The sequence below is a fragment of the Ammospiza caudacuta genome, chromosome 14, assembly GCF_027887145.1.
Source record: "Ammospiza caudacuta isolate bAmmCau1 chromosome 14, bAmmCau1.pri, whole genome shotgun sequence".
NCBI lineage: Eukaryota > Metazoa > Chordata > Aves > Passeriformes > Passerellidae > Ammospiza > Ammospiza caudacuta.
This window is the reverse complement of record NC_080606.1, coordinates 1,148,784-1,165,830: the sequence shown is the minus strand read 5'-3', so window position 1 is coordinate 1,165,830 and position 17,047 is coordinate 1,148,784. Positions and strand designations below refer to the sequence as shown.

The 17,047-nt window shown below is 55.3% G+C and overlaps 1 protein-coding gene across 4 annotated transcripts in view; it reads right to left on the bottom strand.

Moving 5' to 3' along the window:
• The window catches only part of LOC131563768 (H(+)/Cl(-) exchange transporter 5-like), a 30,420-nt gene extending 15,975 nt beyond the window's left edge, over positions 1-14,445 (bottom strand). For 2 of the 4 annotated variants that reach the window (XM_058813896.1, XM_058813897.1), the window contains exons 1-2: positions 14,348-14,445; positions 4,615-4,764 (exon numbers count right to left, since the gene is read on the bottom strand). In XM_058813896.1, coding sequence (XP_058669879.1) covers positions 4,615-4,747 — 133 coding nt within the window. In that variant the 5' untranslated portion in view covers positions 4,748-4,764; positions 14,348-14,445. Of the gene's footprint in view, positions 1-4,614; positions 4,765-6,872; positions 6,961-14,347 lie in introns of those variants that run through there. The other 2 variants (XM_058813894.1, XM_058813895.1) reach the window with 1 other exon arrangement.
• Positions 14,446-17,047: the final 2,602 nt, after the last annotated feature.

The following is a 17,047-nucleotide window of genomic DNA, read 5'->3' as shown; positions in this document are numbered from 1 at the left end:
TCCAGAGAACAGAGCCCCATCCTGGTCACCTGAACACCTCCCAACTGCAGGAGCAGGAGCTGGGTTTGTTCCCACAGGAATGACCCCTCTCCCAGAAGCACCCCAATCATCCCTGACTCTGTGCTGCAGACAGCAGGCTCTCTCTGGCTATTCCTGGCTTTTTTGGGGTTTTTTTGCCTATCTACCAAATCTTTTCTAAAGATAAAAGATACAGCTGTCCTAAAGAAAAGTATTCATGCAGGAGAGTTAACCAAGCTAACAGAACACCCTGAGAAGCATTTTCCATGAGAAGATGAGATCAGGCACATTCCATGCTCACTCTCCTGGAATGACTGCCCAGAGCAGCGACTTTGAGCTGTCCTGGGAACACTCTCCCAGCTCAGAGCTTGCCCTGGAGCAAGACCCTGAGGCACAAAGCAAGCACAGAGCTGCAATGACAGAGGGGCTGCAAGTCCTGGTACCCCCACCATGATCCTGATGGCACCTGCAGGAGCACCTGTGAACCCATCCACAGCCCCAGTGAGCCCATGGGCAGATGGGATGGGCTGATCCCACTCCAGACCAAGCAGGTGCAGGTTGGAGCCTGACCCTGCTCTCCAGGATTCCTGCTCAGCCCAGTCTGCCCTCCTACAGCACCGGGATTTTTATTCCCAAAGGAGAATCCCCAGGTCTCCAGCCACAGACAACTGTTCATTTGACAGATGACACTGAGAAAACATCTTTACATCTTTTTTTCAGGGGTAATCCAGGACTATGAAATGGCTGACAGCCATAAATATTTATAAAGATCTTATTTCCTGCCTCAGCTTGCTGCAAATCAAGGATCCTAGGATTCCCAGATAGGAATAAAGGAGGAAAATGAGCACCGTGATGCCCTGCCAAAACACATCCAGGACAATTGCACAGATCTCCCTGTTTGTAACATCCATATCTCCAAATCAGAGACAGTGAGTGAAAAGCGACCCTGTCACAGCTCATTTCAAACAGAGATTTCTCAGTGTTCTGATCACTCCTCAGAAGGGGTTAATTAATGCCCCACTTCAGACCCTGCCGAGCTTAGGAAACCCAGGCAGCACTTGGTGAAGTTCCAGGCTGTGCCATGTGCCACCCCACAAAGCCACAGCGTTTCTGCCTGTCCTGTCGGTGCCAAGGGACAGCCACGGCACCTGCAGAGCTCCGTGGCTGCCTCCCTGCCCCAGCAAATCCCAGAAATGCGGGGGGTTCCCAGGGACAGTGCACAAACAACCATTACACAGCAGAAATGCCACAGCCCACCCAGCTGCTCCACCACCCTGATCTGGCTCTGCTGCCCCGGGGCGTGCACGGGCACAGGGACACATTGCCCTGGCTCACATCTCCTCCTCCTCCCTGCAAGGGTCTCCTCACCCCGGCTCAGGCACTGCCCGTCCCGCAGGAGCAGCTCCGGGGCTCTGTCCGTGCCGAGGCCGGCCGCAGGGCGACATGGCCGGGGCTCACAGCGGCACTCCGTGCATCCTCCTCCTCCTCCTCCTCCTCGGGCTCCGCCGGGCGATCCCGCAGCGCTGCTGGGCCCGCCCCGCGCCTGGCGTCACCAGCACCGTCACCAGGGCCGGCCCCTGCCACTGTCACCAGGGCCAGCCCCTGCAACCGCCGGGGACACTGCCACCAGGGGACACTGCCACCAGGGGACACTGCCACCAGGGCCGGCCCCTGAAACTGCCACCAGGGCCGGCCCCTGAAACTGCTGGGGACACTGCCACCAGGGCCGGCCCTTGAAACTGCCACCAGAGCCGGCCCCTGCAACCGCCACCAGGGCCAGCCCCTGAAACTGCTGGGGACACTGCCACCAGGGCCAGGCCCTATAACCTACCAGGGACACTGTCACCAGGGGACACTGTCACCAGGGCCAGCCCCTGAAACTGCCACCAGGGCCGGCCCCTGCACCTCACCAGGGGGACACTGTCACCAGGGCCAGCCTCTGAAACTGCCGGGGACACTGTCACCAGGGCCGGCCCCTGCCACTGCCACCAGGGCCAGCCCCTGCCACTGCCACCAGGGCCGGCCCCTGCAACCGCCGGGGACACTGCCACCAGGGAAAACTGCCACCAGAGACAGCCCCCGCAACTGCCACCAGGGCCAGCCCCTGCAACCCACCAGGGGACACTGTCACCAGGGCCAGCCCCTGAAACTGCTGGGGGAACACTGTCAGCAGGCCCAGGCCCTGCAACTGCCGGGGACACTGCCACCAGGGAAAACTGCCACCAGGGCCAGCCCCTGCAACTGCCACCAGGGAAAACTGCCACCAGGGAAAACTGCCACCAGGGCCAGCCTCTACAACTGTCACCAGGGCCAGCCCCTGCCACTGTCACCAGGGCCAGCCCCTGCAACCGCTGGGGACACCGTCACCAAGGGGACACTGTCACCAGGGCCAGTCCCTGTAACCCACCAGGGATACTGCCACCAGGGCCAGCCCTGCACCCGCCAGGGGACATCCCTGGACCCACTGGCGCAGCTCCAGTTCCTCCCTGTGCGGGGCCCCAGGGCTGGGCCAGCTCTGCAGGTGGGGTCTCGCCTGAGCAGGGCAGAATCCCCCCCTCCCCTGCTGCCCACGCTGCCCGATCAGCCCAGGGCACAGGGCGCTCCCAGCATCATGGCCAGGGCAAGCTGAGCTTCTGATCCACCAACAGCCCCAAGTCCTTCTCCTCACAGCTGCTCTCCATCCATTCTCCTCCCAGGCCAGATTTGTTCCAGCCATTACCCCAACCCAAGTGCCAGTTCTGCTTCACCCAACAGCCCAGCCCCAAGGATCCACCAGACCCAAACCTTAACCATGGAGGGACACCCAGACACGAGCACTCTGCTCACCACCTCCCACATGGGACGCTCCCTGCTCTGCAGCCCATTCCCAAAGCTCTGCCCCAAGTCACGGTGCAGCTCAGGAAAGCACATTTATCAACGGTTTCCTGACAGTGGTGGATCAGTCACTGTGCACTGACAGACAAACCCCTTTCTTTTCCCACCCAGCTGACATTTTCCTTATTTACTAACTCCCAGAAACGCTCTTTGCTCCCTGTCTTTGCAGCAGGCAGGCACTGAATTTTCCTTTTGTCCTCTGGGCACAGTCAGACTTCAAAAGCATTCCCAACACACAGCAGCCTTTATCTCACCTTTATTCAGTGCACACAGAGCTCAAAGGGGCTGGTGATTAAGTTCCTCGGGCTCCAATTTGCTGGTGATAACTTGTCATTCAAGCATTGTCTGGGAGGCTGAAACTCTGCACACTCCCCACATTGACTTTGGTCTCCCTGATAAAAGCTCCGGGTTCTGTGTGAGGTCAAGGAGGAAGGCGGGTGAACGAAGCAGGGGAGATGAGCCAGCTCAAAGCTCCCACTTCAATTTTAATCTAATTTTAAATTTGAGATGGAGAATAACTTGCTAAATCCTGTTTGTGCTTATAAGCACCAGGGAATCACTGAGGGTAAACTGGGCACTCAGACCTCTGATTATGGAGTCACAGACAGCTCTGAGTTGGAAGGGACTTAAAGCTCATCTCATTCCACCTCTGCCAGGGGAAGAGACGCCTTCCAGTGTCCCAGGCTGCTCCAAACCCCAGTGTCCAGCCTGGCCTTGGACACCTCCAGGGATCCAGGGGCAGCCACAGCTGCTCTGGGCACCCTGTGCCATTGGCTCAGCACCCCCACAGGGAACAATTTCTTCTTAAATCTAACTTCAACCTTCCCTCTCTCAGTTCAAACCAATCCCTGTCACTACTTGCCTCAATTCTTGCCTTTAAAACTCAAGGAGAAAAAAACCTTTCAAAATGCCACAGAGAAAAGGAGACCTTCCACCACTGGAACACTTTTGAGTCTTCCTCTGAATGGAGGAGAGAACCTCGGCCATCCCCTCCCAGCTGGGCCCCCACAGCTTCAGGTTTCACACTGGCACCCCAACATCTGCCAGCAAACATCTGAAGTCAGCAGGGGAAGTTCACAGGGAGAACTGAAACTGGCATTTGGGCAAGAAGCTCTTCCCCCTTTAAAGTTTCCTCTTTTACTTCAGTGTCACCCTCCCCTGAGGACCCGAGCACTTGTCAAAAGAGAGAGCCTCATCCAGGGCAAGCATGTGGATTCACTCCTTCTCCATGAATTTCACTGCTCAGACTCCAGGAGGAGGAGCAGATCCTCTGGCCAGACAAGGGGTGGCAGGGGAAGCACCAAATCCTCTGTGCTGCCACAGAGAGATTCTCTCCACGACAGAAAACCTCCAAAATTACAGATAAGCAAGAAAGGAAGGGAGGGGACAGTCTGTGCTCATATCACAACCCTCAGGAATGGCTCAGTGCTGCAATTTCATGGCACTCACATCCCTCCCTCCTGCCATTGCCAGCTCTTCTCCACAGCAGCTACTTTGGAAAACTCCAGAAGCCAGAGTATATTCTCCATTTCACAGCCCAGGAGCCACACAGATGGCTGGACACAATCCAGCATGGAATCCTGCAAACTCTTCACCCTGGTGCCAGGAAACACCAGAGCCATCCTGGGCACAGGCCAGTGGGACCCACACAGCAAATATTCCCATGAAATCCTATCCAAAGCCACCAGGAACAAGAGAAAGGGGAGAGCTCGTGGCTGTTACCTCCCATCTCCCTGTCGAGGGGCGGGTCATCGTCGGCCATGGAGAACTCCATGGATGCTCCAGCTATTTCCAGCATATCCTCATCGCTGGTGGCACTCTGGAAGCTCCCCCGACGAAAGCCCTTCTGATCCATGGCCAGAGCTTCCAAACCTGCCAGCAAAGGGAAGCTTTTTAGAGCACAAGCAGGAAAACTCATTTTCACACCCAACTGGACTGACTTGACCCTGGAGACCCAGAGGCTGCACTTCTCTTCCCAAGGGAAGGCTGGATGCAGTGATGTCACCTAAGTTCAGGCTGGAATTCCAGTGTTAGCCTGGGCAAGAGCCACTCCACACATTACTATAATAATAATAATTATTATTTAATTATTATTAAATAATCTCCACACGTGCTCTCATCAGGTTTGCAATGATTTTTTTTTTTGGACCCCACCAATCTCAAGGAGCTGCTCATGCCACCACCATGACAAGAGATCCATTGTCTCTCTTCCTCTTTTCCAGGACAGCAGAGGAACTACAAAAGCACAAGCTCTGAAAACATAATAATAAACTAAATAGGGGGGGGGGGGAAAGTCAGATGTGAGCCTTGAAAACAGCTCTTGCCATATGGAAATGGGAATCTTTGCATTTCCATGAGAAGACAGAACCACAGAATGGTTTCAGTTGGAAAGGACCTCCATCGATTCCAAACTGCCAAATCCCCACCTGGTCCCCATCCCAGAGCACTGGGTGCCACCTCCAGGCCTTCCTTGGACACCTCCAGGGATGGGGACTCCAAACTTCCTTGGGCAGCCCCTTCCCATGTTAGCAAGCTTTCCTGTGAAGAAATTCCTCCTGGTGTGCAACGTGAACCTCCCCTGGCACAGCTTGAGGCTGCCCTGGTCCTACTGGCCACACTGTTCCTGATCCAGGCCAGGTTGCCTTCCTGGACTCACTGCTGGCTATGTGCACCTTGCTCTTGCAAACACTGATTTTCTTCCAGAGAATTAAGAGAGAAACCAATTACACAGCTCAGACCTGTTCCAGGAAGGGAAAACACCAGCCAGCACTTCCCAACAGGCTGAATTACCCACTCTGCAGAAAATACTTCCTATTACACAGAAGAAGCCATCACAGCACACACAAAAAGCCTTGGCACTGCACTCTGCTGAGTCTCACACTGTGGAACACCATGTTCCTTAACTTTTACACCATGTTTTCTCACTAAACTGCCACAGAAGGTCCTGGCAAGGGGGGAGACAAGGGGAGCTGGGTGTTTGGGAAGGCACACCCTGAGAGTGCACAGACAGTGTGGCCCAGAGAGCCAAGGGCAGGAGAAACCCAGGAATTCTAATTATTTGCCAGCTTAACAATGACAACAATTCAATGGCATTCAAGTGCTGTGATACTCTTCCAGTAAACTGCTTCCAGGGAGCACAGAAGATTCAGCTCCCTGGGACCATTCCCACCTCCCTCCTCAGCCTGGGAGGCAGGAATGGTCCAGTCAGCCTGGCAGAGAATTAAGGGAACTGTGCTCGTGTGTCTCAGGGCTTATTGCAGCATAACACGGTTTTACAGATATTTTCCAATAAGGCTCAGTGGGTGTAAAAATGTGGGAAATGGGGCTAAAATATCTCTGTATTTGTACAATCCCAGAATGGTTGGGGTGGGAGGGATCTTGAAGTCCAACCCATTCTACCCCTTGCCATGGCAGGGGTACCTTCCACTGTCCCAGATTGCTCCAAGCCCCATCCAACCCAGCCTTGGACACTTCCAGGGACCCAGGGGCAGCCACAGCTGCTCTGGGCACCCTGTGACAGGACCTCTCCACCCTCACAGGGAAGAATTTCTCCCTAATTCCATCTAAAGTTCTCTGGTTTGCACAGAAAGCAGCAGTTCCTGCAGTACAGGCAGAGCAACAGCACCTCCTGCTCCCCTCAATCCCTCCCTGAGCTGGTTCTCATTGACAGCTTTAAAACCCAAAAGCACAGCAGCAAACACGGCACCTTCCAGCCACAGCAGAGCCCAGAGAATGCCTGGCAGCACAAGAAGGACACACAGGAGGATAATTCCATGCTCACTTCTCCTGTCAGATCAAGATAAGAGGTTTAAGACACTTTTTCTTACCACTCCCTCTACAGATGCTTTCCCAGGCACAAAGAATAAAATCAAATAAAAAATAGACTGTTTTTATGCTTCTCTGGTTGTTCATTTACCCCAGTTCTCCATCAGGCAACAGTTGCCTCTTTGCCGCTAGAACCCCGGAGCACCCGTACATACCCCAGGACTGCCAGTGTCCCCAACGCCCATGGGACACCATCCTCCCCCTCCAGCTGCTGCCATGCACCTCCTCTGCCCTTCTACTCCGTCCTGGTGCTCCCCATGGCACTCAGAGAAAGGGAAGCAGCAAAGCAGAACCCCAGGCAGTGACTCAGGGCCAGCCTCGCTGCCAACCCAAACCCCAGCAGCATTCCAAGGTTTTCCCCCAGCTCCAGGCTGGGTGCCACCCAGATGGGCTCCCTCAGTCCTGCTGTACCACCCATCCCAGTGGCACCTGGCAGCAGGGGATGGCACTGGCACTGCAGAGCTCCAGCACCCCACGCTCATAGCAGCCTTTCCAGCACACAGGCTTCAGGGTTTCCAGACACAGCAGGGAAAAAGCTCCCACAGCATTTCCTCCTCCTTGTCAGAGGAGAGGCTCGACCCCAGCTGCAGCAGCACACACGGAAATCGCACCAGGAGCAGGCAGCAGTCCCATTCCTGCTGTGGGAAGGAGCAGCTTACCACCTAGTGGCTGTTCTACTGGCAAACCAAAACCTGCAGCACGACACTGGGGCTTCTTTAAAGGTCAGCAAATCTAAGCTGAGCTTTGAAAACTCAGGGCTTTTCTTCCTTCCAGCCCCACGTGGTTCTCAGGCACATCCCTTCCCCCAGGTACCAGACCACTGGTGTATTAAACTAGGAAAAAACTGCAGAATAAGCCGATTTTAACTGAATATAAAAAGAAAGGAGAGAAAAAATGTAGCATTTGGTTGTTGGGTCAACACTCCTGGTGCCTGGCTGGGAGCCAGCAGAGCCAGGCTTTCACAGTCCTAGAATGGCTTGGGTTGGAAGGGACCTTAAAGCTCATCCCATGGGCAGGGACACCTTCCACTGTTCCAGGTTGCTCCAAGCTCCATCCAATCTGGCCTTGGACACTTCCAGAGACAGGGAGTCCACAACGTTTCTGGGCAACATCATCACTCCACAGGCTTCCACCAACACTGAAAGATCCCCACATTTCCCATCCTAAACAGAGGAAGGGACTCCATGAAGGCAAAACTCCACCTATGTGTGAACTGAGAGAGCTGGTTTGGATATTTCTGTATTCCAGCCCTCGAGACATGGAACCCTCTGCAGGAGGAGCTGAACTGAGAAGCCTGTGCACAGTTGTGCTGCCAAATCAATACCCCAGGGAGGGGCCAGCCCTGTGTCCCCATGCTGTGACAAAAGAGCCGATTATTTGCCTCAGGCACTTCCCAAGACAATGCTATTTTTCCAAGCCATACTCTCCTCCAATTCCCCGTGCTGTACGAAGTGACCACAAACGGTCCCAGATTTGGTAGAGAGGAAACTACACCAAATTTCCAAGGGCCTGGAGTGACAGGACAAGGGGGAATGGTTTCACCCCTGCAGAGGACAGGGTTAGCTACTGGGAAGGAATTCCTCCCTGTAACAATGGGGAGGCCTTGGCACAAGCTGCCCAGAGAAGCTGTGGCAGCCCCATCCCTGGAATATTCAAGGCCAGGCTGAACAGGGCTTGGAGCACACTGGGTTTGAGGAAGGTGTCCCTGTCCATGGCAATAGATGGTCTTCAAGGTCTCTTGCAGCCCAACCCATTCAGGATTCTGACACCTCCATGCCCGGGGTGGCCACAGAGGACGCTGGTGCTGCCCCAGCCTCGTGCCAGGGCAGGAGCAGGATCCTGCAGACGCTGTCCCTGCTGTGCCAGGGGCACAGAGCTGGCCCTGGCACAAGGCTGACCTCTCCAGGCAGCCTCTTGCCCTCGGAGGCTGCTCCAGCACAGGCAACCACATCCTGGGAATGCTGCCTGTGCTGGCCAGGGCTGTCCAGCCACGCCAGCCCCAACAATAGGTTTGAGAGAAACTGGGAATTCAACCAACACAGGCTGAACACAAAGACTTGCATTGTTTTAGGGCTTGTTTGGGGCTCTTTTGCTGTTCTCTGACACACACCCTCACAGGCCCTGGGAGCCAATACTGCAGGCTCTGCTCTGACATCCCTCCAGCAAGGTAACAGGGCTGTCATACATCAGCAGCCGCAGCAGAGAGCAGCACGTGAATCCTGTGCCAGTTTGGGTTTCCCAGTCTCACAGGGTGCTGTGGGATTTGCTGCCATCCCAGGATGCACAGACACACAGAGCCCTTGTCCTTCCACCCACACCAGGACCACCTCTTCTGGAACAATCCACCATTGCACAGAGTCTGCCCCTGAGCCCAGGGCAATGGAACACTCAAACAGAGCAACACACCCATCCCAAAACCACCCCAGCAACTGCTCCAGCAGCAAGTACAGACCAAGGAGAGTGCATGGATGTGCCCAAAGGCACTGCCAGTCCTGTTCAGAACCAGCACCAGTCCTCCAAAAACCAAAATAAACACTGTTTAACACTAATCCAGCTGAGCTGGGAGCACTGGCACATCACAACTCACAATCAGGAACACATCTTGACTACTTGTTCACAGTTATCTGCCCCATCCATTAGTTTCACCACAAAATCTCTTTTTTTTCCTCCTAAACTTTCCATCTTTACCATTTTAGCTCTCGCTTAAAAAGCCACAATCTCTGCTCAGCCACCTGTTCCCAGGAGTTTCCTCACAACTACTGCCAGCTTCCTTTCCTTTTTGCTTAAGGTTTTGACTAAAAGCAGCTCAACATGAAAATGCCCAAGACCTAATGTACAGGTAGCTTGTGACCAGTTGAGGGGAGGTTGCTACTGGACTCTAAACTGCATTTTCTAGACTAAATCCAATTGTTTACAGCATACTCAAACACAATATCAGCTTCTGTGCCATCTCTAACCTCTTTGGGAATCCAGGACAGTGTCACAGCTCCGTGTGGGAGGACCACCCTGTTTGCCCAGCATACTGTGGGTATTTATAAAATTAAAGGGTTTTGGGAAAGCTGCAAAAGGCAGGCCTCAGGGACAGCAGAGCTGTGATTAGAGTTAAGCAGTAGCTATGAGATGGGTCAGCAGAAAAATTATGTAAGAAGTAGAAAAGTAAGGACAAATAGAACAATGGTTTGTGTATTAATGTTTGTCTAGAATAATTGTTTAAGTTGCAGAAAAGTATATTTAGCAAGATATTAGGAAGTTTTAAGTTTAATAATGGAACTGTGTGTATTGTGTTTTAAGGCTTACAAACAGGTATTGTATTTGAAATAAGCCAGCATTGTTTTTATTGAAACTACATGTGCTTATAGTGATTGGATAGAACTACTGTCAGTATGTTCTTGTTTTGTGTGATTGGTCAAAAAACATTAAGTTACAACAACAAAGCTGCTGTAAACAAAGTTGTTTACAGCAGTTTCCATACTCAAACACAATAACAGCTTCTCTGCCATTCCTAGGCTCTTTGGGAATCCAGGACACTGTCACAGCTCCGTGTGGGAGGATCCCCTGTGTGGCTGGTAAGGGATGAGGAGCGGGTGCTCGTGGGCAGCCTGGCGTAGCACCCCCTGCCCGGGGCCCAGCCCCAAGCGTGACCCACACAGAGCCGGGGGGAGCAGCCTGAGCTACCAGGGCAGGTTTGCACTGGGGAGCAGCTGGGACAGGGTCCCGAGGCTGCAGCCCCACAGATTCATCCCAGTGCACAGCAGAGTGTGAGAACAGCCCCAGCACATCTGCCACAAAAGCAACTGGAAAATGGCCTGAGAGCAGATGAGATGTTAATAGCCAGAACCATGGAATTCCAGAATGACTGGGGTGGGAAGTGACCTGAGAGTTCATCTCCTGCCATGGGCAGGGACACCTTCCACTATCCCAGGCTGCTCCAAGCTCTGTCCAACCTGGCCTTGGACACTTGCAGGGATGGGGCAGCCACAGCTTCTCTGGGCAACAAATAAGAGAATTTTCTGTTTCCCAAATAAGAAATTTACTGGTTTGTGCATTTGTTCTGTAGTGTTTTGTAAGCTCATTTCCACTTTCCAGGTTATGAATGTCTCTGCTGAACTCACACACTGTCCATTCACCACCACAGAGGATCCACACCTTTGGCTCACATGCCTTACACTTATCCCATTCTTCCCATATCTGCTATGTTTAGTTATTCTCCTGGAATTCAAAAGGAAAAAGGATCTGTTGTTACAGATCTAACAGAGAAAACTGATGCCCAAAACTGTGCCAGACAGAAAAAAGCCAAATAACCACTGATAAAATCTCACCTCAAAAATCACCACTTTTTTCCCATTTTTCTTTCTCCTTTAATTGTTTTAAGGACTACCATGACTACAAAAGCAAGACTTCAACAGATATTTTCAATGATATTTTATAGTCCAGTTTAGTGTCACACTTGCATCAAGTGCCAGCCAGAAATCTGTCATTCCATGCTTTGTGAACATCCAGCTGGATCTCTTCCAGCAGAACACCTTCCCCTTTTGGTGTTCTTTATAGCACACCCCAAAATCCAAACAGCACCACATGGAACCAGGCCCAGACTCATTCTGATGAGAACTAAGCTCTGCCTCTTGCTCAGCAAGGTGGAAAACCCCCACCATACCAAAATATGGGGTACAACAGGCTTAACAGGGGATTTTCAGGTGCACAAAGAACACAAAACACCCAGCTTGCACAAAATCCTAGGAGAGAACAGGCTGGGAAAGCCTCCCTGAGGTGAGGGGAAGGGTCAGGGGAACAGAGCCAGAGCCCAGGCTGGGGCTGAGCCCCGGAGCCACGAGGCTGACCCAGAGCTGCAGTGGGAGCTGAGCACACCAGGTACATTTCCAAACCCTCCCTCTCCACAAAACCCATCCCAGCTGCTCAGCACACAACATGGAGATGATTTTATACGTTTTTATCAAACCACAGGATCTCATTCCACTCACAGACACCTCCCTGACCTGAACTATAAACTCTCCTTCCTTGCTGATGGTTAAGAAAGGAGCAGAAGTTCCTAAAGAAGGAAGGAATAAAGGCAGCCCTTTGGGAGTGCTGGATCACAGCCCAGCAGCTCTGAACCCCACTGCACTGAGGCAGAACAGGCTGGCACAATAGCACAGGGCCAGCACAGCACTGGAGCCACTCTCCAGGCTCATTGAATTTCCAGGGATGGTTCCAGCCTCCTCCCAAAGCAGGACACATATTTCCAACCTCACCTTCCACCCAGCAACAGCACAAACTGGCACATTTTGGGTCCAAGTATTCTGGAGGAAAAGCCATGAAGAGGAAAAAGGACTATTAAGAAGAAAATCAGGGATATGATGGAAATATCCCACCCCAAAATGCCACCAGTTGCTCTGTCAGACCAAAGTGCTCAGCTAGGCTTGCTCCTCTCCCCAGACTCCAGGGACAACCACAGCATCCTTGTTCCAACTAAAACATGTACCCATCCACTGAGAGCAAGGAATGGTGGCCTGAACTGCACGAGGGCAGAGGGGATATGTGAGGTACAGGGGAGAAATTCTTCCCTGGGAGGGTGGGCAGCCCTGGCACAGGGTGCCCAGAGCAGCTGGATCCCTGGCAGTATCCCAGGCCAGGCTGGACACTGGGGCTTGGGGCAGCCTGGAGTCCCTGTCCCTGGCAGGGGCTGGGGCTGGATGGACTTTAAGGTCCCTTCCAACCCAAAGCATTCCATGACCTGTAAAACCAGGGCTCCCAGTCCCTCACAAACACCTGCTGTGAGGCTGTGCTGCAGCACCAGGAAGGGATTGTTATCCCAGAGGAAACAATTAAACCATTCCCACCCATGCTGTCACCTCTGCACTCACACCCAAACCCAAGCTGCTGGACAAACCTGCTGGATGGGTCCGTGACCAGAGCATGGCAAGGTCAGTCAGTGCCAGCCCTCACCTGCCTGGGCAGCCTGGGGCTGCACACATCCTGGCCAGCTCCCACAACACCCAGGGGATGTGGGGCACTGTGTGCATGAACTCTGTGTGAACATGCTCCAGGTGAGAAATTTGGGGCCAACTTGCCTTCCCTTACTGCAGCCACATCCAGCTGGAGACACAGCTGGTGCCACCTTGCACCACAAGGAGGGAAGAAGAAAATGAGGGATTGTGACAGAGGGAAAGAAATTATCTGGGATTTTGGGATGGGGGGGGGTGAAGGTACATGCAAGGTACAGGAGCACAAATTCAAATGTCCAAAGATATTTTGGTGCAGCCAAGTGAGGTCACACCCCCAGCCCACTCCCTGCCCCGTGCACAGGGTGGGGGCCATTCCCAAGGGGGCAGCTCAGCACAGCCAGAAGATGATTTGGCTGCTGCACCCCAAAGAATTAAAAACAATTCTCTATTCTACACAAGCACCACCCATGCAGCCTGTGAAAACAAAAGCAATCCTGGTTTTGAGTCCTTGTGGGAATAAAGGGAGTCAGAAGAGCAGCAGTGTCTGCCAGCCATGTCCCCACAGCCTCCCAGGTGCTCCCAGTCCTGTCCCATGGACTCCTGAGCCTGGAAGAGAACCACCAACGCCTGGAAAATTCCAAAGTGTGCATTCCACAAACACCTGCTCTGAACAGATGCAAAAAGTTGAATCATTCATTTCATTCTGGCTGCAAAAACCTGAGGAACAAGATTCAAAATTAAGGAAGGCTGTAAAGCCTGGACAAGGCAAAGCTCACAGCACCCAGAACACAGAGTCTCACAGGATTCCCAAATTCCAGCTGCTCTGTTTCTCACCCTCTTTATTCCTGGAGGTTTCTTAGAGGTGAGTTCTCCATAAGCACCCAAACAGACCCAGAGGGACACCAGCTCCACGCCGTGCACTGCAGCGGGGACAGACGGGAGGGAATCCCATCCCTGTGCTGCCCCATCCCATTCTCTGCCTCCAGCATTCCCCACAGAGCGGTCAGCACCCATTCCAGAGGGTCATTTATCAATCCCACAAGCTGTGTCAGTACCTCTGCCAAGGATCAGCTGATCCTGCCGCCACTCCGGCACCTCCCGGAGCGGCTGGATGGGAAAGAAGGGTTCAGACAAGGAAGCCCAGCCAGGACACAGGGCCCTGAGCCTGCGCCTGGCACAGGGGGCTGCTGGCACCGCACACAGGGGACTCACGGAGTCACAGAGGGGCTTGGGATGGGAGGGACCTCAAAGCCCATCTCCCACCCCTGCCATGGCAGGGACACCTCCCACTGTCCCAGGGTGTCCCAGTGCCCAGCCTGGCCTTGGGCACTGCCAGGGGTCCAGGGGCAGCCACAGCTGCTCTGGGCACCCTGTGCCAGGGCTGCCCACCCTGCCAGGGAACAATTCCTGCCCAATACCCCAGGCTCCAACCCTGCCCTCCGGCAGCGGGAGGTCCCTGACTCCTGCCAGCCACAGGCACGTCCCTGCCCGACGCGGGCATCCGCAAGCCCCGGGTTCCGTCACTGCCCCGAGCTTCCCCCACCGCCTCCGGCAAAGCTCCCTGTGCGTTCCTCCCCACCGGGGCCGAGGGCACGGCCGCACACACCGGAGGGGAAGAGGACGCGCTGCCGCCCTCTGAGCTGGCCCCGCCCCGGCCCTGTTCCCGTACCCCGGCCCTGTTCCCGTACCTCGGCCCTGTTCCCGTACCCCGGCCCGCTCTCTCCGGCCTGGCCCGTCCCGGGCCCGGCGCCCGCGGCCCCTCCGGCGGCTCCTCCGGCGGGGCGGGCGGAAGGGGCGGGGCGGGCGGTAGGCGTGGCCTGGCGAGACCACGCCTCCGCAGGCGCATTCGAAGCACGGGCGGAGCGCGCCGGCGCCATCTTGGGTGAGGGCACCGCGCTCTTAAAGCGGCAGCGTCCCGTTCTGCACGGCGGGGACAACCGGAGCAGCGAGCCGGGCTCCGCCCCGCCCCCGCCTTCCCCTTGCCCCTGCCCCGCCCCTGCCCTGCCCTGGCCCCTCCCCCTGCCCGCTCCCGCCCATCGCTCGCACCCAACCTCGGACCCCCGTCACTGTTCAGCCCCACCATCGGTCCCCCAGCAGAGACTGGCCATCACTGACCCCCCGTTGCTGCTGACCCTCCATCACTGACCCTCATCATTGACCTTCCATCACTGACCCTCCATCACTGACCACCATCACTCACCCTCCATCACTGACTCTCCATCACTGACCACCATCACTGACCCTCCATCACTGACCCTCCATCACTGACCTCCATCACTGACCCTCCATCACTGACCTCCATCACTGACCGCCATCACTGACCGCCATCACTGACCTCCATCACTGACCCTCCATCACTGACCTCCATCACTGACCCTCCATCACTGACCTCCATCAGTGACCTCCATCACTGACCCTCCATCACTGACCTCCATCACTGACCTCCATCACTGACCTCCATCAGTGACCCTCCATCACTGACCCTCCATCACTGACCACCATCACTGACCCTCCATCACTGACTCTCCATCACTGACCTCCATCACTGACCCTCCATCACTGACCTCCATCACTGACCCTCCATCACTGACCTCCATCACTGACCGCCATCACTGACCTCCATCACTGACCCTCCATCACTGACCCTCCATCACTGAACCATCACTGACCCTCCATCACTGACCCTCCATCACTGACCACCATCACTGACCCCCCATCACTGACCCTCCATCACTGAACCATCACTGATCCCCCCATCACTGACCTCCATTGCTGATCCCCCCCTCTTTGACAGTCCCTGGCCTCCGCAGAAGAGACCCCCACCAGTGATGCCCCCTCCTTGTCCCCCACGGAGCCCGCCCTGTGTCCCCGTGTCCCAGCGGCACCCCCGTGTCCCCGTGCCCGTACTGGGGTCACCAGAGGGCGGCAGAGGCCCGGGCAGGAGCATCCCGGCGTTCCCGGTACCCGCGGCTGCCTTAAAAGCCGCTGGTTTCCCCTCCGGGTCTGGAAACGCTGCCGGTTCCTGCTGGGAGACCACCCAGAGGAGCACGAAGCCCTGGAGTGATCACAGATCCATGGAATTTTGGGGGTTGGAAAAGCTCTCCAAGACCCCAGGGCTGCCGAGGCCATCACTAGCCCATGTGTCACATGCCACATCCGCAGAGCTGTGTGACCCCTCTGGGGATGGGCACTCTACCACTGCCCTGGGCACCACTGCCAGGGCTTCCCTTTCCATGAAGGAATTTTCTCAATATCCAACCTAAACCTCCCCTGGGACAATTTGAGGCGTTGCCTTTTGTCCTGCCAGTTGTTACCTGGGAGAAGCAATCCCCACCTGGCTGCACCCTCCCCCAGGGAAAGGTCTCTCCTGAGCCTCCTTTTCTGCGGGCTGAACCCCCCCAGCCCCCTCAGCTGGCGCTGGGCTGTTCCAGGGGGAGGAACACAGACCCCATCCCCGTTTCCTGCCCATTGTTTTCCATGCTCAGGAGCACCGGCAGAAGGAAGAACAAATCCCCCTGGCTGGATGGAGCCCAGCCCCATCCCAGCAAGGCAGGGACAGCCCCGGGCTGGTCCCAGCCTGCCAGGAAGGCACTCTGTTGAGGGAAACAGGAAGCCCTGAAATAGCAGGAGCTGGAAACACGTGGCCAGGGGGAGCTGGCCAGGGTCCCCCCAGCTCCCTGCACAGGCCCTTGGCATCATTCCAGGACGAACCCACTGCCCTCTGCCTCTGCTGCTATGGCAGATGCTCATCTCCCACCCACCTGATGCCAGCAGAACTCGGCCCAAAGAACTCCAGGAGCTCCAGGAGCCATCCCTGAATGCTCTGGGACGCCCTGGATCCAGCACCCCACTTGGAGAAGGCATCCAGGGGAGAGGTGCTGCATTCCCTGCTGCTTCCCTGGCTGGGACAAACCAGGGCAAACGTCAGGGAGGACAGAACCAGCTCCTGGTGCAGCCCCTAGTGCAAATGCCAGGCCAGAGCTGCTATCACAGAGGGATCAGAAGGGTCTGAGCTGACACACCAAGAGCACGCAGGGAGGAGGGAAGGAGGAAAGGAGGGATGCTCCAGAGCATGCACAGCTGCAGGGATGAGCAGCAGGAGGCTTCATCCCCCTGGCCTCTGCACAGAGGGGCTGCCAGCAATGCCCACCCAGCATCAGCCATCCAGGGCTGACAGCTGGAACACAGCTGGAGCCAGCAAGGAGCCAGGGATAGTGGCTTCAACCAGACAGGGCACACAGGATATTGGCAAGAAGTCCTTCCCTGGGAGGGTGGGCAGGCCCTGGCACAGGTGCCCAGAGCTGGATCCCTGGAAGTGTCCAAGGCCAGGCTGGACACTGGGATTTGGACAAGAGGGGAAGGTGGAAAGGTGTCCCTGCCCAGGGCAG